Raw genomic sequence first — 22,697 nt, 5'->3', positions numbered from 1 at the left:
CTCCCGCTGTTAGCCCCAGCTTCTGCCAACCTAGCAGTTCGAAAACATACAAATGTGAGTAGATCAATAGGTACCGCTTAGGCAGGAAGGTAATGGTGCTCCATGCAGTTATGCTGGCCACATGACCTTGGAGGTGTCTATGGACAACGCCAGCTCCTAGGCTTAGAAATGCAGATGAGCAACAACCCCCAGACTGGACTTAATGTTAGAGGCAGGCATGTAGCCAGGGGGGAGGGGCTTGAGGGGCTTCAGCCCCCCCCCCCCCCCCCCGAAATTCTCATGGTGGTTCGCAAAAAGGCATTACTGGTGCATTATTTAAACTGTTATGCTGTTATGTTTATTCATATCATGATCTGATCACCCTACTCAATATATCCCTTATGCATGAGGGTATTGGGGTAACGATACAAAAGGTTTGCTAGGGTATACCCTCTTTCACTCAGCCTCACCCCCCCCCCCCGAAACAAACTCAGCCCCCCTCCCCGAATCAAAATCCTGGCTACGGGCCTGGTTAGAGGAAAACCTTTACCTTTTTATTATGACATGCTGAAAAATTGTATAATGCTCCGAATTCTGTGAAACTTGCTGATCGGAAGGCCACAGGTTCGAATCCGGGGAGCAGGGTGAGCTCCCGCTGTTAGCCCCAGCTTCTGCCGACCTAGCAGTTTGAAAACATACAAATGTAAGTAGATCAGTAGGTACTGCTTTTGCAGGAAGGTGACAACACTCCATGCAGTCATGCTGGCCACATGATCTTGGAGGTGTCTATGGACAACGCAGGCTCTTCGGCTTAGAAATGAAGATGAGCACCAAAGCCCAGAGTCGGACACAACTGGACTTAATGTCAAGGGAAACCTTTACCTTTTTATTATGACATGCTGAAAAATTGTATAATGCTCTGAATTCTTGAAAAAGCTGCTCACGCATATTTTAAATGAATCTAATTGACGGTGGTTTGGTTTCTGCACAGCAGCCTGAAGAGGAGCAGTCAGCTGGAGACAGCACGAGTTCAAGTTCCTCAGCTGATGATACAATATCCCTGGAAAGGAACTCTTCAGTGGGGAGTGACGTCTCCCTCCCTCGGGCTCTCAGCCAAACCAAAGACCAGTACAGTCCGGATGGGAACCCCTTCAACACGGCAGTGGGTGCCGAAGATCAAGGCGGCGGGGCGGTTGTGTTGGGAGAACTGGAGGAGGAGCTGGATAGCATCACAGAAGTGCCTCCGCCTCCGTCTTCCTTAAGGAACTCCATAAGGCCCTTGTCTCCTTTCCGACGGCACAGCTGGGGCCCGGGAAAAAATGGCAGCAGTGAATCCGAAGTCAACCACCGGAGGTGAGTGAAGGGCTCTATGTGCCCAGTAACACAATGCAACACATATTTTGTGGTGACCCCCAACCATAAAATTAGTTTCGTAATTTTATAACTGTAATTTTACTACTGTTATGAATTTTAATGTAAATATCTGATATGCAGGATGTATTTTCATTCACTGGAACAAATTTGGCACAAATATCCGATACGCCCAAATTTGGGGTTGGGATTGATTTTGTCATTTGGGAGTTGTAGTTCCTGGGATTTATAGTTAACCTATAATCGAAGAGCATCCTGAACTCCACCAATGATGGAACTGAGCCAAACTTTGCAAACAAAGCTCCCATGGCCAACAAAAAATACTAGAAGGGTTTGGTGGGCATTGACCTTGAGCTTTGGAATTGTCATTCACCTACATCTAGAGAGCACTGTGGATTCAAACAATGAGGGATCTGGACCAAACTTGGCACAAATACACAATATGCCCTAAGGTGAACCTTTGGGGAAAATACACCTTGACATTTGGGAGTTGTAGTTCCAGGGATTTATAGTTCACCTACAATCCAAGAGCATTCTGAACCCCACCAATGATAGAATTTGGTCAAATTTCCCACACAAGACCTCCATAACCAGTAGAAAATTCCCACACAGAACCTCAATGACCAACAGAAAAGACTGTGTTTTCTGATGGTCTTTGGCGACCCGTCTGACACCCCTTTGTGACATCCCCCCCCCCCCCCGGGGGTCATGATCCCCAGGTTGAGAAATGCTTCCCTCTCATTCCCACCAACCGCACTTGAGATGGTGGTGGGACTGAGAGAAGGGCCTCCCCTGCCAATCTCAATGCCAGCGCCACTTCATAGAAAGAGATGCAGTCTTGAATATAGGTTGGTCCAGAAACATATAGGACTTTGTAGGTAATAACCTCCACCTTGAATTGAGACCAGAAACTTGTCAGAAGCCATTGGAGCTGTTTTAGAAGGGACATAGTATGTTCCCTATAGTTAGTCCTAGTTTGTAATTTGGCACCAGACCTTTGCAATAGCTACACTTTCTGAACCGTCTTCAAAGGCAGCCCCACGTAGAGTACATTGCAGTAGTCCATTCTGGATGTAACTAAGGCATGGATTACTGTGGCCAAGTCAGGCTTTTTGCAGTATAATCACAGCTGGTCCACAATTTTTAAATGTGTGAAGGTCCTCCCAGCCACCGCTAACACCTGAGCTTCAATCATCAGCGATGAGTCCAGGAGAACCCCCAGAATGTGAACCTGTGTCCTCAGAGGGAGTGTAACCCCATTGAGCGTAGGTTGCCACCCTATACACCGATTGGTTACACAACTGACCACGAGGACCTCTGTCTCATCTGGATTAAGTCTCAGTTTGTTGGCCCTCATCCAATTAATGCAGTTTAACACAGAGAAGCAAATTCCTCTTCCCCTACCCCCTAGTTTGTAGATTTTTTTAAATATTTCTTCATGTCACTCCTTTGTCATTGCTCACTGACTGTTATTCATGATTCATTTTTTCAGTTCAATGCGATTGCTGGGGGATGGTGTAAAGAAGCCTCCCACTCATAGGAGAAGGTATACCACACACTGATGCCTACTAACCCTGCTGCGTTCAAATGGCTACTAACATCCTGCTTTGGTGTTATTTATAGTTTAGTACTTGACCACCATCTGATTATCCCAACAAAGGCAGATTGCTAGCTTTCCCCTTCGGGCTGAAGTTGGACACAAAATGTTCCTGGACCATTTTTTTTTCTGGGATATTATAATAATACTTTATTTATATTCCACTCTATCTCCCTGAGGGGACTTAGAGCAGATTACAACATAGGCAAACATTCAATGCCTTTAATACAGTGGAAATAACAATGACATACAAAGACACAGAACAAAGGTAAAGGCTTCCCCTTTCATCTCCTGCTTTCTGGGGGCCGGGTTCAACTTTGGCCATGGGGAGGTGTTCTTGTTCCATTCCCAAACCCTCTTGTCCATAGACAGCTCAATGCCTTTAATACATTAGAAATAACAATGACATACAAATACACAGAACAAAGATAACGGCTTCCCCTTTCATCTCTGGCTTTCTGGAGATGGTGCTCAACTCTGGTCATGGGGAAGTGTTTTTGTTCCATTTCCAAGCCCTGAGCCTGCTGTTCATAGACACCTCAATGCCTTTAATACTGTGGAAATAACAATAACATGCAAATACACAGAACAAAGGTAAAGGCTTCTCCTTTCATCTCCTGCTTTCTGGAGGCAGTGCTCAACTCTGGTCATGTTCTTGTTCCATTTCCAAGCCCAGGAGCCTGTTGTCCGTAGACACCTCAATGCTTTTAATAAGGTGGAAATAACAATGACATACAAATACACATAACAAAAGTAAAGGCTTCTCCTTTCATCTCCGGCTTTCTGGAGGCGCTGTTCAACTCTGGCCGTGGGGAGGTGTTCTTGTTCCATTCCCAAGCCCAGGAGCCTGTTGTCTATAGACACCTCAATGCCTTTAATACAGTGGAAATAACAATGACATACAAACACACAGAACAAAGGTAAATGCTTCCCCTTTCATCTCTGGCTTTCTGGAGGCAGTGCTCAACTTTGGCCATGGGATGGTGCTCTTGTTCCATCCCCAAGCCCTGTTGTCCATAGACACCTAAATGCCTTTAATACAGTGGAAATAACAATGACATACAAGTACACAGAACAAAGATAAAGGCTTCCCCTTTCATCTCCGGCTTGCTGGAGGTGGTGCCAACTTTGGTCATGGGGAAGTGTTTTTGTTCCATTTCCAAGCCCTGAGCCTGTTTTTCGTAGACACCTCAATGCCTTTAATACAGTGGAAATAACAGTAACATACAAATACGCAGATGAAAGGTAAAGGCTTCCCCTTTCATCTCTGGCTTTCTGGAGGCGGTGCTCAACTCTGGCCATGGGGAGGTTCTCTTGTTCCATTTCCAAGCCCAGGAACCTGTTGTCCGTAGACACCTCCTGGTCATGTTGCCAGCATGACTGCATGAATGTCTTTATTACCTTCCCGTGGAAGGATACCTATTGATCTACTCACATTTGCATGTTTTCAAACTGCTAGGTTGACAGGAGCTAGGGCTGACAGCAGGAGCTAACTCCAACCCACGGCTTTGAACTGCCAACCTTTACGTCAGCAGATTCAACAGTTCAACAGTTTAACCCATTGCGGCCCCATGTCCTATTTGGGATGGCAAGGGTATGGTTTTGTAAGAAGTGTCTTTTGTAAATGAACACAACACATACAATTGTTGTTTCAGGCTTGGCCTCATGTAAGCCGTTCTGAGTCCCCATTGGGGAGATGGTGGCGGGGTATAAATAAAGTTTATTATTTATTATTATTTATGATTTCATTCTGTATTCTTCATTAGAGGCATAATCATAACCCTTATGCTCCTTCCTTATCTCATATATTAGCAGTAGTTATACCATTTGATCTCACTGTTCTAAAGTCATGATTTGGAGGCTTGAAAACATCACATCTAAAGTAACTCTAGATTAGGCATGGGCAAACTTAGGCCCTCCAGGTGTTTTGGACTTCAACTCCCACAATTCCTAACAGATTTCGGCCCCTTCCTTTTCCCCTCAGCTACTTAAATTGGCCATTTCCTTTATGAAATTTCTACATTTTATGGACTGAATTTTGCCTAAAGTTTTGAATATTCCTGGGCATTCATTAACATCAGAATTGCTCACCCAGTCACTAGAAGCATCCTTTTCACTTAGCTTTTAGTTCCTTAGACAGTCCAAATTCTCCTCATTCACAAAAGAGTGCAACTAGTTTTGTTTCTTGAAGAACTGATTGTTTTGAAATTTTGAAATGGCACGTATAAGCTGTCAATCCAGTATCAACAGGCCCTTTTTTGCCTTTTAATGTTTCCTAGTATGAGCTGGTGTCCCTTGGGTGTCCAGTGCACTGCCATGGGTTCCGACTTTAATGGTAGAAGGTAGAGTATAAGTCTATGTGATGGAGCACCCAAGGCAGCTTGCAAACCCAGTGCTTTTAGCTTTCTGTATGGCCTCTGTAGCATCATCGTTTTTCATGTATTGGCTAGTTTGGACGTCATGCAAATTCTGGTTCACTTTACTGTTCACTTTTTTTGCCTTTTGAATCAACCCATAAAATTTTGGCTGGCCAGAATGTTTCTCTCTTAACTTAGAGAAGCTACACGGCAGTTGGACAAAAGAGTGAAGGTGGAGGTGGATGACATATTCACTTCTTCCTGACTCAATTGAGTTGGCACATAGATACTTTTGAAATTGTTGACTTGTTGACTTTTGAAATGGTTTATTAGCTGTGTTGTTGTGTGTTTTCCGGGCTGTACGGCCTTATTCCAGAAGCATTCTCTCCTGACGTTACACCTGCATCTATGGCAGGCGTCCTCAGAGGTTGTAAGGACTTCACAACATCTGCGTATACCTGTCATAGATGCAGGTGAAATGTCAGGAGAGAATGCTTCTGGAATATGGCCATACAGCCCAAAAAACACACAACCACCCAGTGATTCTGGCCATGAAAGCCTTCGACAACACAGATTTTTTTCTCCTTTATCAGGAGCGACTTGAGAAACTGCAAGTCACTTCTAGTGTCAGAGAATTGGCCGTATGCAAGAACGTTGCCCAAAGGACACCCGGATGTTTTACCATCCTGTGGGAGGCTTACAAGATATATATATACATACAAAATATTATATTATTGGCATAGCACAATATCAGTATTATATATTACTATATTGTACTATACCATTATATTGTAGTATTATTAGTAATATTACATGTAATATAAAATATATAATTATAATATTGTATTATTATTAGTAGTAGTATTATATTGTATTACATTATAATATTATAAATATTATATGAATATACATTATATTATTAGCATAGCACAATATCAGTATTATATATTACTATATTGTACTATACCATTATATTGTATTATCAGTAATATTACATGTAATATAAAATATATAATTATAATATTGTATTATTAGTAGTAGTATTATATTGTATTACATTATAATACTATAAATATTATATGAATATACAATATATTATATTATTAGCATTGCAAAATATCAGTATTACATATTACTATATCGTACTATACCATTATATTGTAGTATTATTAGTAATATTACATGTAATATAAAATATATAATTATAATGTTGTATTATTATTAGTAGTATTATATTGTATTACATTATAATATTATAAATATTATATGAATCTACAATATATTATATTATGTTATTAGCATAGCACAGGAGACAAGATGGAATGGTCCTCCTGGCCCCCTCTCTCTTCACTCTGGCTTTTTACCATCCTGTGGGAGGCTTCTCTCATGTCTCGCATGAAAAGCTGGAGTTGACAAATGGGAGCTCACCCCCTTCCCAGATTTGAACCGCCCACCTTTCGGTCAACAGTCCTGCCGCACAAGGGTTTAACCCATTGTGCCACCGAGGGCTCCTTTATTAGCTTATAAGGGTTTTATTAAAATGACAGTACACCATTACAGGAAAAGGTATGGGATCTCCAACTAATTTTTTTTACACTCAGGGACAGCTTTGAAATAGTATTCCTCATGGACAAAAAACCAAGTTTGTCAGGTAGAACTTGAAGTCTTCACCTGATCATGGGTTGGTTCACTCTCAACAAAACACAGATTTTATCCCCAAAAGCCTAGGAGAAGTCTGTAAACACGTCTTCTTTCCAGTGCCCAAGAGAGCTTTTCGGATGGATTGTACCCCTCATTGTGCTGCTGGAGCTCCCGGTGGTGCAACGGGTTAAACCATTGTGCCAGCAGGTTGGCAGTTTGAATCCAGACAACGTAGAACTTAGAATGTAGAACTTAGGAGCGCCCAATGGGTTAAACCCTTGTGCTGATGGGACTGCTGACCGTAAGGTTGGTGGTTCTAATCCAGGTAACGTAGAACTTAGAACATAGAATTTAGGAGCACCCAGTGGCGCAATAGAGTAAACCCTAGTGCTGACAGGACTGCTTGCCGAAAAGTTGGTGGTTCGAATCCAGGCAACGTAGAACTTAGAACATAGAACTTAGGAGCACCCAGTGGCACAATAGATTAAACCCTTGTGCTGACAGGACTGCTGACTGAAAGGTTGGTGGTTCGAATCCAGGCAATGTAGAACTTAGAACATAGAACTTAGGAGCACCCAGTGGCACAATAGATTAAACCCTCGTTCTGACAGGACTGCTGACTGAAAGGTTGGTGGTTCGAATCCAGGCAATGTAGAACTTAGAACATAGAACTTAGGAGCACCCAGTGGCACAATAGATTAAACCCTTGTGCTGACAGGACTGCTGACTGAAAGGTTGGTGGTTTGAATCCAGGCAGCGTAGAACTTAGAACATAGAACTTACGAGCACCCAGTGGCACAATAGATTCAACTCTTGTGCTGACAGGACTGCTTACCGAAAGGTTGGCGGTTCGAATCTGGGGAGTGGTGTGAGCTCCTGTCTGTCAGCCCCAGCTTCTCATGCGGGGACATCAGCGAAGCCTCCTACAGGATGGTAAAACATCCGGGCATCCCTTGGACAACATCCTTGCAGACAGCCAATTCTCTCACACCAGAAGCGACTTGCAGTTTTTCAAGTTGCTCCTGACATGAAAAAATCCGTCACTATCATTGCTTTCTGCACTAACGCTAGATCTTGCAACTAACCAAGGCAACGAGCCTACGTGAATGTGGTTGTCCTGTCATTTGAAATGTTTTCATTGGGCACTTCCTGTCAAATATGCTTTCCCTGACAAGTCTTTCAATACCAATCCATTGAGATCTGCAAGGGTCGTCTAATCCCTAGTCTTTGTCTTCAGCTATAGTTTGGAAGGCCTTGCTGGAGAGGCCGGCAGCATGAAGAAGCCATCCTCAGGTTTGGAGACGGCATCTCTGAACGCCAAAAATTTGCGACAGAATTCCCTCACAAACGATGAGCGAGGGTCGTTGGTCTCGCTCACGGAAGAGGAACTAGAATCAGAGCAAGCAGAAATGAGAGGCTTTGACCGCCAGGTAAGCCTGGTCCTCTTGTGCATTTCCCATCACCGGCCCCACAAGGTAGTGGTTCTAACCTTCCTAATGCCACAACCCCATAATACAGTTTGTGAAGTGGTGGTGACCCCCAACCATAAAATTATTTTCGTTGCTACTTCACAATTGTAATTTTGCTACTGTTATGAATTGTAATGTTAATATCTGATAGGCAGGATGCATTTTCATTCACTAGACCAATTTTGGCACAAATAACTGATACACCCAAATTTGAATACTTGTGAGGTTGGGGGGAGGGGGGATTGATTTTGTCATTTGGGAGTTGTAGGTCTTGGGATTTATAGTTGCAATCAAAGAGCATTCTGAACTCCAATAATGGAATTGAACCAATCTTGACAAACAACTCCCTTGACCAACAGAAAATACTGGAAATGTTTGGTGGGCATTGACCTTGAGTTTTGGAATTGTAGATCACCTACATCCAGAGAGCACTGTGGACTCAAACAAGGATAGATCTGGACCAAACTTGGCACAAATGCTCAATATGCCCAAATGTAAACACTGGTGGAGTTTGGGGAAAATAGACCTTGACATTTGGGAGTTGTAGTTGCTGGGATTTATAGTTCACCTACAATCACAGAGCAAACTGAACCCCACCAACTATCGAATTGGGCCAAACTTCACACACAAAACCCCTATGACCAACAGAAAATACTGGGTTGTTGTAGGCGTTTTTTGGGCTATATGGCCATGAACAAAATCTGGCTACCAGTTTTAAAAAAACTCTAAAATTAGAACAGCACAACAACAGAGAGGAAACAAACAAGGACATCTAATCACCTCTCAACAAAAGATTGCTCCAGGCACTGCCAGGCAATCAAATGCTAATCAAGGTGATCAGTTGAAACATTCACACCTAGCTCCAACAGACAAGAGTCCTTTGTCCCACCCTGGTCATTCCACAGATATATAAACCCTTTTTCCTAGTTCCAACAGACCTCACTACCTCTGAGGATGCTTGCCACAGATGCAGGCAAAACGTTAGGAGAAAATGCCTTTAGAACATAGCCCGAAAAAACCTACAACAACCCAGTGATTCCGGGCATGAATGCCTTCGACAATACAACAGCAAATTCTGTGTTTTTGGATGATTTTTGGCTACCCTTCTGACACCCCCTTGTGACCCTCCCCCCCCCCCGGGGTCCTGACCCCCAGATTGAGAATCACTGCCATTTGAAGTCTCCAACAGGCATGGGAAAACTTCAGCCCTCCAGGTGTTTTGGACTTCAACTCCCACAATTCCGAATAACCTAATCCAAAATTCCTGCAGGGCTTAGTTTGTCCATGTTTTGAAGGGCGGAGAGCATTCATTCTGGCCACTCCTTTACTCCTTCCTCCCCAGTATGAGCCCTTGCTAGAGTTAGTAGCACTTCATCTGTCTCAGCTCCTTCCTCTCCTTCAATCTGTAATGAGCCCCTTGGTCACCAGTTGTGTATTCTAACTTTTGAATGGCAGGGAAGTGTATTTCAATTGAATTGTCTCGTCCTCCCAGATGCACCAACGATCACAGCCCCGTGCCTTCAACTTTTCCACAACTGCTGTGTCTCCTCCATTGACTAAATCGATGTCTCTTATGACCATCACTCAGGCTGGACCAGAAAGTGAGTACACATAACTCTTGTCTTTGTCTTGGATTCAGTTGCTGAGCGATGACCGCATCTTCAGCGTGCTAATAATAGCCCTTCTTTCTCACGCCACTTGAGCTCAGTGCCATTTTGGTAGAACTCATGTGGGAAGGGTAGGAAGCTGCTTGAGTTCAGATCCTTGTTGCTTGGGATAGTCTCCTCCAGTATGGCTGCCTTCTAAAGAAAAGACATCTGGGGACAAGGGTTATGGAATGGAGTCATCACCCACAGCCTTCACACTTGCCCCGTCTTTTTGTCTCTCTCCCTTCTGTTCATTTTGTCTTTTTTAATAGGCTTACATCTGCTGTGTGTAAAGGGATCTTGTAGCATTTTGTATTTGATCACACGTCGGACACTTCCCAAGTGTCTAGGACTGTGTGATGTATTGGCAAATAATGTGTACAGATCCGAGTAGGGTGGCCTTTTGCAGCTGACAAGTGATAATTTTGTCTGCACCGATTGTTTTTAAGTGCAGGCCAAGGTCTTCAGGCACTACAGGTATTTTATGGTCTTGGTACCAACTATAAACTATCCCGTCGCCTGCGGGCTGAGAGGGATGGTATATATATAGTAAATAAATAAATACACCCAGTGTGTCTATCACTAATGGGACCACCTTTACTGGCTTCTGCCATAGTCATCATTTCGTCGTCATCATCATCATCATCATCATCATCATCATGTTGCCTAGATTAATTTCCCTCATTAACCAAACTACTAAAGCATGTTTGTGCTCTCCTCAGGAAAGGATTATTGTTAATTACTGTGAGGTTTGTTTTATGTGATTTTTTTTGTTCTCCAATGCTTATCCTCACAACAGGTGAGAGAGAGCAACTGATGCCTCCATTCCCATTAAGTTTCGTGGCTTAGTGGGGACTTGAATCTTTCGAACCTAGTCCAGCACATTACCTATTACAAAGCAGTGTAATATGTACTTATCCCCCTGATCAGTGCCCCATCCTGCAATCATCCATGTTTGAATGTGTCTATCTCAGAGTTGGCAACTGAGACAGATTAGGGATTCTGTTTGTGTACCGTCCACCCCGCTGCACAACATTCTTCTTACCTGAGGTAGCCAGAGTCGTCTCTGGCCTTGCATTGGAGTCTCAGTGGCTAATTGACTTTGTTATGGTTTTATAATATTTTAATGCTTTTAATTGTATTTTATGGTCTTGGTGCCAACTGTGAACCGTCCTGAGTCGCCTGAGGGCTGAGAGGGATGGTATATAAATATAGTAAATAAGTAACAAATAAATAAATAATTGTGCTGGGGGACTTCGACAACCATGCCAAGGCCAGCCTGTTGGTAGTGGCTCAGGACTTCATGGCCACCATGACAACCATGGGGATGTTCCAAATTATATCTGGGCCCACCCATGTAGCTGGACACATGTTGAACTTGATTTTCAATGCGGGATGGGATGAGGGTGTTGGTGGTGTGGAGGCACTTTCTATAGTTCCATTATCATGGACTGATCACTCCCTGATCAAGTTTAGACTGACTGCAGCTTCATTTATGGATCTGAACGGATTCCTGATGGTTCTTGGGGATTTTCCTGTAATGGTGGCACACAATCCTATTGAAGCTCTGGCAGACCTCTGGAATAGGGAGACGACCAGTATGGTGTTCATAATCACCCCTGAATGTCCCTTCTCACTTAGCAGAGCCAAATGGGCTCGTTGGTTCACCAGGGAGCTAAAGATGATGAAGCAAGCAAGACGGAGACTTGTGTGCCGCTGGCGGAAGACTCGGGATGAATCTGACCGATCATGGGCTAGATCAGGGGTCCTCAAATTTTTTAAACAGAGGGCCAGGTCACAGTCCCTCAAACTGCTGGAGGGCCGGATTATAATTTGAAAAAAACATTAATGAATTCCTATGCACACTGCATATATCTTATTTGTAGTGCAAAAAACACTTAAAACAATACAATAATTAAAATGAAGACCAATTTTAACAAATATAAACTTATTAGTATTTCAATGGGAAGTGTGGGCCTGCTTTTGGCTGATGAGATAGGATTGTTGTTGTTCTTGTGGGTTTTTTCGGGCTATATGGCCATGTTCTAGAGGAATTCCTCCTGACATTTCACCTGCATCTATGGCAAGCATCCTCAGAGGTAGTGAGGATACCACTCACTACCTCTGAGGATGCTTGCCATAGATGCAGGCGAAACGTCAGGAGAAATGCCTCTAGAACATGGCCATATAGCCCGAAAAAACCCACAAGAACCTAGTGATTCCGGCCATGAAAGCCTTCGACAATTGTTGTTGTTGTTGTGTGCTTTCGAGTCATTTCAGACTTAGGTTGACCCTGAGTGAGGGCCGGGTAAATGACCTTGGAGGGCTATATCTGACCCCCAGGCTTAGTTTGAAGACCCCTAGGCTAAAGCCTCCCTTAGGGCCTAGTCCACGGCAATGGAGGTAGCCAAGAAAGCTCACTTGACTGCCTGCATTGCATCTGCAACTAATAGACCAGCAGAGCTGTTCTGAGTGGTCAGAGGGCTCCTTCGCTCTGATACTCAGAGTGGGACCCCTAACTACTCGGTGGCTTAGTGTGGCGATTTCGTACATCACTTTGCATACAAAGTCATTCAGATCTGCTCAGATTTCACCCATCACTTTGCATACAAAGTCACTCAGATTTGCATGAGCCCCTGTATTTCATATATGCACATATTACAATGTGTGTACTTTTATTGTCAATGGCACACATGCAAACAAAGCATCTAGTTCTTCAGCAGGCAAATGAAAATTTATCTTTTTGAACTAATCCTTTCTACACATCCAACCCCACCTCAAAACCTGTGTTGCTCCCTTTTATAATGCCAATTTGATTATTTTCTATCCAGCTGGCATTTTGAAAGAAAAATACGTTGTCTGTACATCTGTGCTATTTGCCAAAAGAAATGCAACGAGGTGTGCTCTGTTGGCTGACTGTATGCCTTGAGGGTTGGTTTGGTTTGGTGTTTTTGCTGGTCCTAAAGTGATGTCAGTGCCTGCTTGTTTGGACAAGTTGGTTGAGCATCTGATTTGCTTTGACACTTGGTCAAACTGTGCTTCGTACCTACTCCCTTCATTCATCTGGACTTCCAAGACGCTTTGGGCATAAGAATGGCACTGGAAATGAGTGGAACAAAACAGTACCATTCCTTAATTTCAATAAGATCTTGGCGTCCGAGTAGAGCTGTCCTTAATTCAATTTAGAAATCCAGTTTTCCCAGAACACAGTCAGTGAAATACTAGACGTGAGCCATATTCTTGAGAATAGAAGTATATCATTTGTATTTAGTACCGTTGTAATGATGTCGTCTCTGTTGACAACAAAATGAAGTTCCAAAAGAGATTGCAAATAAGTGTCTATTAAGCAAAGTCCCCTGGTGGCGCAGCAGGTTAAACTGCTGAACTTGCTGACTAAAAGGTTCACAGTTTGAATCTGTGGAGTGAGGTGAGCTCCTGCTGTTAAGCCCCAGCTTCTGCCAACCTAACAGTTCAAAAACCTGCAAATGTGAGTAGAGCAATGAGTTCCACTTTTCATAGAATCATAGAATCAAAGAGTTGGAAGAAACCTCATGGGCCATCCAGTCCAAACCCCTACCAAGAAGCAGGAATATTGCATTCAAATCACCCCTGACAAATGGCCATCCAGCCTCTGCTTAAAAGCTTCCAAAGAAGGAGCCTCCACCACACTCCGGGGCAGAGAGTTCCACTGCTGAACGGCTCTCACAGTCAGGAAGTTCTTCCTAATGTTCAGATGGAATCTCCTCTCTTGTAGTTTGAAGCCATTGTTCCGCGTCCTAGTCTCCAGGGAAGCAGAAAACAAGCTTGCTCCCTCCTCCCTGTGACTTCCTCTCACATATTTATACATGGCTATCATATCTCCTCTCAGCCTTCTCTTCTTCAGGCTAAACATGCCCAGTTCCCTAAGCCGCTCCTCATAAGGCTTGTTCTCCAGACCCTTGATCATTTTAGTAGCCCTCCTCTGGACACATTCCAGCTTGTCAATATCTCTCTTAAATTGTGGTGCCCAGAATTGGACACAATATTCCAGATGTGGTCTAACCAAAGCAGAATAGAGGGGTAGCATTACTTCCCTAGATCTAGACACTATGCTCCTATTGATGCAGGCCAAAATCCCATTGGCTTTTTTTGCCGCCACATCACATTGTTGGCTCATGTTTAACTTGTTGTCCACGAGGAAGTTAACGGCGCTCCATGCTGTCATGCCGGCCACATGACCTTGGAGGTGTCTATGGACAATGCTAGCTCTTTGGCTTAGAAATGGAAATGAGCACCACCCCCCAGAGTTGGACATGACTAGACTTTATGTCAAGGGGAAACTTTTGCCTTTACCTTTAAGCAAAGACAAATAAAGCAAGGGTTAGAGTCTATTCATCCTCTCCAAAGCAAAGATGGAGGGCAGAAATAAGAAGAGAAGGAAGGGAAAGAGAGAAGCCAGGCATTTCCACTCCAAAAAGAAATTAAACTCTAGGCTAGTTGTATAAGAGTCATGGAAATCCTCGAGTGGATTCAGACTAGTTGTTTTCTCTCAATTTAACTTACCCTGAAGGATTATTATGAAGGTCAGAGTGGTAGTAAAGAATGTTTAATACTGTTCAGATCTTCTGGAGGAAGAGTAAGATGTGATAACAAAAATAAAATAAAAATAAAACCCCAGCCGTATGCTGACTCTCTAAAAAGCTGTGCATTTCAAGCAAAGTATCACTTGAGCAGGACGTTCCTCTTTGGCCTTGGTGGCTGCTTTCGAAGGGCGTTTTCAAGGAGGTTTATGTGGCTTGATTGCTCAAGCTTCATGACTAATGCGAATGTTGATGGGAGGCTTCCTGCCCCTTAGCAACAGTAACCAAAGCACTGTCTTATCCATCCATTAAAATAGCCACTACCAATGTGCTTTGCATCAATTTTCCTTCTCTTTCTGAATCCCATCATTTTATCTTATGGCTATCATTGTCATTTCTTAAATGAAGCAGCAAGTTTTTCTCTCCCATTGTTTGTAAGTATAGGCTGATTGTTTTTAAGTGCAGTCCAAGGTCATTAGACACTGCACCCAGTGTGCCAATCACCACTGGGTTGTTGTTATTGTTGTTATTATTATTTGAAACATAACAAGATTAGTACTCAGCAAACAAGATCACTATGCTGGCTGTTGTATTGGACTGCACGTCAGACACTTCCCAAGTGTCTAGGACTTTGTGATGTATCAATGAATACTGCATGCAGATCCCAGTAGGTTGGCCTTTTGCAGCTGACTGATGTTAATTATGTCAGCGCCGATTGTGTTTTAAGTGAAAGCCAAGGTTTTTAGGCACTGCATCCAGTGTTCCGATCAGCACTGGGACCACCTTGACTGGCTTGTGCCAGACTCTTTGCAGTTTGATTTTTAAACCCTCATATTGTGTCAGCTTTTCCAGTTGTTTCTCTTCAATCCTGCTGTCACCTGGGATTGCAACATCAATGATCTATACTTGGTTTTTTAACACGGTGAGGTCAGGAGTCTTGTGCTCCAAAACTCTGTCTGTCTGAATTCGGAAATCCCAGAGTAGTTTGACGTGTTCATTTTCTGTAACTCAAAAACCACTGGACACCTAACAACCCAATGTATGTCCTTCACTCAAAAAAAATGATTTTGTCATTTGGGAGTTGTAGTTGCTAGGATTTATAGTTTACCTATAATCAAAGAACATTCTGAACCCCACCAACGATGGAATTGAACCAAACTTGGCACACAGTTCTCCCATGACCAACAGAAAATACTGGAAGGGTTTGGTGGGCAGTGTCCTTTGGTTTTAGAGTTGTAGTTCACCTACATCCAGAGATCACTGTGGACTCAAACAAGGATGGATCTGGACCAAACGTGGCACTGATACTCAATATGCCCAAATGTGAACACTGGTGGCGTTTGGGGGTTGTATTTGCTGGGATTTATAGTTCACCTGTAATCAAAGAGCATTCTAAACTCCACCAATCATGGAATTGGACCAGTCTTGGTACACAGAACTCCCATGAACAACAGAAAATACTGGAAGGGTTTGGTGGGCATTGACTTTGAGTTTTGGAGTTGTAGTTCACCTGCCTCCATAAATCACTGTGGATTCAATGAAAGATCTGGCCCAGACTTGGCACGAATATTCCATATGCCCAAATGTGAACACTGGTGGAGTATGGGGGAAATAGAATCTTGACATTTGCGAGTTGTAGTTGCTGGGATTTGTAGTTCACCTACAATCACAGAGCATTCTGAACCTCATCAAGAATAGAATTGGGCCAAACCTTTCCAGAGCAGCGCAGAAGGGAGAAGCCTGTGGAGGGAGAAGCGCTCTCTGCTCTCCCGCAGAGAACAGAGAGCGAAGCAGAGCGGACGCCATTCCTCTGTAACAGACGATCCCTGGTGGCAAGGAAGGCGTCCGCAACCCGGCGCCGCCTCCACCATTCTCGCCACCAGGGATCTTCTGTGGTAGAGCAATGGCATCTGCTCTGCTTCGCTCTCTGTTCTCCGTGGGAGAGCAGAGAGCACTTCTCCCTCCACAGGCTTCTTCATCCCGTGTGGAAGGAGAAGCCTGTGGAGGGAGAAGCGCAGCAGAGCAAACGCCATTGGCGGCGGCGAGGGGCTTTGGACAGGCCAGGACAGGCTGCGCGGGCCGGATAAAGGCCCTTAGCGGGCTGCATGCGGCCCGCAGGCCGTAGTTTGGGGACCCCTGGTGTGATGTATCGGCGAATAATGCATGCAGATCCCAGTAAGGTGCACTTTTGCAGCTGGCAGATCTTAATCTTGTCAACGCTGATTATGTTTAAATGCAAGCCATGGCCTTTAGGCACTGCACCCAGTGTGCCGATCACCACTGGGACCATCTTTACTTGTTTGTGCCAGAGTTTTTGCAGTTTGATCTTTAAATCCTCATATCGTGTCAACTTTTCCAGTTGTTTCTCTTCAATCCTGCTGTCACCTGGGATTGCAACATCGACACTCCATACTTTGTGTTATTATTATTATTATTATTATTATACTGACAGAAAAACACAGTATGTCACACCAAGCGAGATCTATATCTGTATCAAGGTGGCACCCGTCAGGGGGATTATTATTATTATTATTATTGTTGTTTGATCTTTAAATCCTCATATCGTGTCAACTCTTCCAGTTGTTTCTCTTCAATCCTGCTGTCACCTGGGATTGCAACATCGACACTCCATACTTTGTATTATTATTATTATTATTATTATTATTATTATTATTATTATTTTACTGACAGAAAAACACAGTATGTCACACCAAGCGAGATCTATATCTATATCAAGGTGGCACCCGTCGGGGGATTATTATTATTATTATTATTATTATTGCTGTTATTATTATTGGACCTGCTCTCGTTGGGCTAGATTTTGCTCATTATACAAAACCAACTGAAAGAAATAATTTCCCTACCATATCTATAGGTGTTGTAGAGCCAACATTCTATTAACATCATGTTTCCATTTTGCGACTTACTACCCTTCTCTTTACCCTTATTGCTTTATGGGGTAACGGGCAGGAGGAGCCCAAAAGAATTACATGGATCTTGTAAAAAGATTTCTGCAAGGTAAGGTTGCCTCTGGCACCTGCTGTAGTGGAGAGCTTTACTCTTAGGAGATACTTATGCTGAATTGGTTGGTCTCTTTTGCTTCTGCTTGTGATGCTGCCTTGTACAGTGCCCCTAAATTCCATTTGCTTAAAGCAAATGCCAGCCACCAATGCCATTTTCTTTCCCAGCTCCCACAAAAGACCATGGGAAAGTAGAAGGGATCAATACTTCATTTAAGAATTCCTGAGATAGACCCAACAGTTCATTACTAGTGCAAATGGCAGCTGACTGAATTTTCTTTAAGTTATGGATGCCCCCCATCCCATAGTTCCGCCTTGTGGCCTTACCTGCTGTTTTGTAGTATAGTTGCAGACAGGCATGAGCAAACTTTGGCCCTCCAGGTGTTTTGGACTTCAACTCTCACCATTCCTAACAGCCGGCAGGCTGTTAGGAATGGTGGGAGTTGAAGTCCAAAACACCTGGAGGGCCAAAGTTTGCCCATGCCTGTTATAGTACTTTTACATAGTGTTGCAATGAAAAGCTATAATTAAATAAATGTGCAGCTTATCTGTGAAATATAACCTGATTCGTATTGTCTAGTTGAAAAGAGAGCATTCGTTTTGCTATTCCGGCTTCTAAATTTCCCGATACTCCTTTTGCTCCTCTCTCTCTCTGCTTGCTCTTTGCTCTTCCTATTGCCGTTCCCTTTTCTTTTCAACTAGTATTTGTTGTTTGATCTAGTTGTGTTGTTGTTTTTAAAATGCATGCTCTAATGTCTGCTGTTAACCTACTTCTCAGCCCCGGGACGGACTCGGCCATCCAGGCGGATTTCCTTCTCCTTCAGCATCTCTCCACTCATTCCTAAGTCTAAAACTGTCTTTTCTATTGGCTCTTCTTCCAGTGATGAGGAGGAGGAGTTGGATAGTAAGTAAATCTGTTTGGGAAGAATGATGCTGGCATGGGGTGGTGCCAGGCAGGAAGGCTTGCTCTCTAGCTTGGCTCTCTTTCCTTTAAGATCCCCTTGCATGCCTTGCTTCTTTCCATGCGCCGTGCAGTAAAACAGCATCACTCAAGCATCCTGCTTCGTTGCGCTTTACAAACACTTCTGTTCAGAAGAAGGCTTTTTAGCAACGAGAGGCGTTCATTAAAGATTTCCCCTGACCCACTTCTATTTATCACAGCACGCTGAAACTGCATGTGGGTAATGATATAAGTCTCAATAGGTTACATGCCAATTTACAACTCAGAACTGATAACGGTCTTGATTTTACAAGTGCTGAAGTGGTGTGAGGTTTGAGAATGGACTCAGTAAAATACAGAGCAGTCTCAAGTTCCTTATTTGAAAGGCTGCACACCAAATTTGATGACATTAAAGAGGTTTATGGTGATGATTCCCCATCATATGATGGAGTCAAGAACTGGCATCATCAATTCAAATGTGGTCAGACTTCGGTGGAAACAGCTCCAATTCCAGGGCGACCCCACTCTGTTATTGATGAACACACCATTCAACAAATAGAGGTTGCCATTTTGGGGAAATGCCACGTAACCATTCTCTCCCTAGCCCAAAATGTCAAGATTAGTGTGGGGTCTGTGGAAAAAATCATCCAAGACCATCTTCGCATGCATAATGTATCAGCTCGCCATGTCCCCCAACTGCTCACACCTTTCCAAAATCAGGAATGAGTCAAATGCCCTCAGACTCTATTGATAATGATGTGCCATGGAAACCAAGAGGACTTTTTCAACAGACTGATCACACAGGCTGAGAGGAGACATTATATCCATGTATAAATATGTGAGAGGAAGTCATAGGGAGGAGGGAGCAAGCTTGTTTTCTGCTGCCCTGGATACTAGGACGCAATGGAACAATGGCTTCAAACTACAAGATTCCATCTGAACATTAGGAAGAACTTCCTGACTGTGAGAGCCGTTCAGCAGTGGAACTCTCTGCCCCAGAGTGTGGTGGAGGCTCCTTCTTTGGAAGCTTTCAAACAGAGGCTGGATGGACATCTGTCAGGGGTGCTTTGAATGCAATTTTCCTGCTTCTTGGCAGGGGGTTGAGCTGGATGGTCCATGAGGTCTCTTCCAACTCCATGATTCTATGATTCTATTGACAATGATGTGCCATGGAAACAAAGAGAACTTTTTCAACAGACTGATCACACAGGATGAAAACTGGGTCTCTCACTAGGATCCTGAGACTAAAGTCCAGTTGAAGCAATGGAAGCATCAGGACTCACTGCCCCCAGAGTAGGCACGTGTTCAACTCTCAGCAGGGAACATCATGCTCACAGTATTTTGGGACCAGCACAGAGTAGGATTGATGGATTTCCGAGCAAAGTGTACCATGATCACTGGGGCATACTATGCTTCATTGCTGTGGAAATTATGGGAGGCTATCAAAACCAAGGGACATGGCATGCTCTCCAAAGGTGTCCGCCTTCTGCAAGACAATGCACCAGTTCACAACTCACCTGTTGCCCAAAAGGAAGAGGCATGCTCCTTTGGCTTTGAAATTCTATCGCATCCCCCTTATTCACTTGACATTGCATCATCAGACTTCCACCTCTTTCCAACAATGCAGTTATTTTTGAAGGTCAAGCATTTTTCAGATGACGAGACTCTGATATCTGAAGTCACAACGTGGCTTTTGGAGCAACCTGCCAACTTCTACAAATGAGGTGTTTACAGTTGCTTACAAAGATGGGAGAAGTGTGTGTCCCTAGATGGCACCGATGGAGAGAAAGACTCATAACTGAGCCAAGTTTCATTGCTCTCAGTCCACAGGAAGTGGGTCAGGGGAAATCTTTAATGATGCCCCTTGTATATCCTCTATGATCTTACTTGTATCACATTAGTTGCTGTTTCTGTGGTGACAAAAAGGGGATTTGTCTGCTTTCGAACGGCACACCATTTCCTTTTTGCCACGTCTTATCGTTGCATGTAAGAACTAGCACAGTAGGACTCCGCAATGTGCCAATTTTAATAATATGCTCTTGGGTCTAAAAATGTGTGTTGCCTCTACTATTCTCAGATCGGAGTGAAAAATATAATGTGACATTTTTAGATGCTTCTTCAATGCTCAGTGGATGCGTATAACCCTACAACTGCTGTTTGCGGGGGGGGGGGGGGGGGCGGGATAAAGGTTTCTTTTTTTGGAAATCCAAGGTTTGTTGTAGCAACAGAGTAAAAATAGTCAATCAGGTACTGACACAATAACAAACCCACTGAAATCTGTGGGATTTAGTCATGCTTTTCAGTGTTGGTTTTTCCAAACCAGGCAATTTTGAGAAGCTGGAAAATGAATTTGGGCAGTTTGGCAGGTGCCTTCAAAATGCCATCCAATGCTGTATGTGCAACCCATGTCAAAACAAGGTGTCAGGTTATGGGAGAGAGCCTTCTCATCCCAATAATGCCAACATTGATTTAGTTTAGAAACCAAATAGAAACATGTCTACTTATTGAAGGACTTTGGCCTCACTCATTCGTTTTCAATGCTATACAGAAGACTTCAGAATATTTTAATCTTTCCAGCCTTTGCAGTGTGTTACCTTGTTTCATATACTTTTAGTCCGTTTAAGTTATTTTATTAAGTTATTTTATTTGTTATCAATTGTTTTAACCTAAATAAATATAATAAATATACTTTTATTTATATTCCACTTTATCTCCCCGAGGGGACTTAGGGCGGATTACAGAACTTGTATACGGCAAATATTCTGTGCCGTTATACAATTAACAAGGAGAGACTTACCAGAGGTAAAGACTTTCCCTTCTTGTCCATTTCCGGCATCTGGAGGCTGTGCTTGACTCCCACCACAGGGGGTGATGTCATTTCCTTTCCATTTCTTTGTATTTCTCTATTTTGATTTTCCTAGCCTCTCTTTTTAAGTCCTCTATCATTTGTCTGGGCTCCCCGGTGGTGCAGCAGGTTAAACTGCTGAGCTGCTGAACTTCCTGATCGAAAGGTCAGCGGTTCGAATTCAGGGAGTCGGGGGAGCTCCCGCTGTCAGCCCCAACTTCTCCCAATCTAGCAATTCAAAAACATACAAATGTGAGTAGGTCAATAGGTACCACTCTGGCTGGAAGGTAACAGCGTTCCATGCAGTCATGCCAGCCACATGACCTTGGAGGTGTCTACGGACAACACTGGCTCTTTGGCTTAGAAGTGGAGATGAGCACCAATCCCCAGAGTCGGACACGACTGGACTTAATGTCAGGGGAAACCTTTATCTTCACCTGTCCCTCTCGGGGTGAGAAAAGCAGTATACAAATACTGTAAATAAATAAATACTCACATTTCTATTTTCGATCTGCTAGGTAGGCGAAGAAGCTAGGGCTGATGGAGGGTGCTCGCCCCAGCACAGGCTTGAACTGCTAACCTATCGATCAGCAGGATTGTCCGCAGCTTAGCGGTTTAGCCACTGTGATAATCCTGGCTCAAGGAGTCAACACCTAGTAGTGTTGATTTTACCTGCTTGTAAGAATCAGATCTTTTGATATAGAATGGGGTAGAAATATTTTACCAGCAACAAACAGTCTGTATATTCATTAAAATCAATGCTGGTTGAGCCATTAATTTTAAATAGGGGCAGATGACACATAAGGTAAAAGGCACACAAAGGACTTACCCATAGAATGTGAATTTCTACACGTAAGACACTTTTTCCATTGATCGCTTCCAACTGCAGAAACCTCTAAACTGTAAATACGTTTGATTTGTTTTGAGTTTTGGATTTTTACCCTGAAGGCAGTTTGTTCAAAGAACGCCTTTCTAGAGCTTTGGTCCTTGAAGAACAGTCTTGCAAAATGTCATAGGATGATATCCAGGCTCTTTGCTGGCCTGGAGGTGAAACTCTCTACACATTGCCTTGAGAGTTGTGGGTTTCAAGATTCATTTGTAAAGCTTAGAGATCCTAGTACAGTCATGGCTGTTGTTTACTTTTAACAGCTTGTTTGGGTTCTTGGTTATTTATGAGAATCTGAGGAGCCCCTGGTGGCACAGTGGGTTAAACCGCTGACCTGCTGAACTTGCTGACCGAAAGGTCAGCAATTCGAATTCGGGGAGCGGGGTT

General features: G+C 43.5%; 1 protein-coding gene across 10 annotated transcripts in view; it reads left to right on the top strand.

The window, feature by feature from the left end:
• Positions 1–22,697, top strand: part of AKAP13 (A-kinase anchoring protein 13) — a 290,558-nt gene that overhangs the window by 216,729 nt on the left and 51,132 nt on the right. For 2 of the 10 annotated variants that reach the window (XM_060755494.2, XM_060755493.2), the window contains 7 exons: positions 971–1,332; positions 2,843–2,896; positions 5,227–5,289; positions 8,183–8,375; positions 9,907–10,015; positions 17,590–17,637; positions 18,418–18,543. In XM_060755494.2, the coding sequence (XP_060611477.2) occupies positions 971–1,332; positions 2,843–2,896; positions 5,227–5,289; positions 8,183–8,375; positions 9,907–10,015; positions 17,590–17,637; positions 18,418–18,543 (955 nt within the window). The remainder of the gene's footprint in view (positions 1–970; positions 1,333–2,842; positions 2,897–5,226; positions 5,290–8,182; positions 8,376–9,906; positions 10,016–17,589; positions 17,638–18,417; positions 18,544–22,697) is intronic. The other 8 variants (XM_067471349.1, XM_067471352.1, XM_067471351.1 and 5 more) reach the window with 8 other exon arrangements.

This window comes from Anolis sagrei, chromosome 9 (genome assembly GCF_037176765.1).
Source record: "Anolis sagrei isolate rAnoSag1 chromosome 9, rAnoSag1.mat, whole genome shotgun sequence".
Classification (NCBI taxonomy): Eukaryota; Metazoa; Chordata; class Lepidosauria; order Squamata; family Dactyloidae; genus Anolis; species Anolis sagrei.
Note: the sequence above shows the minus strand (reverse complement) of the source record. Positions and strands in the feature narration are given on the sequence as shown.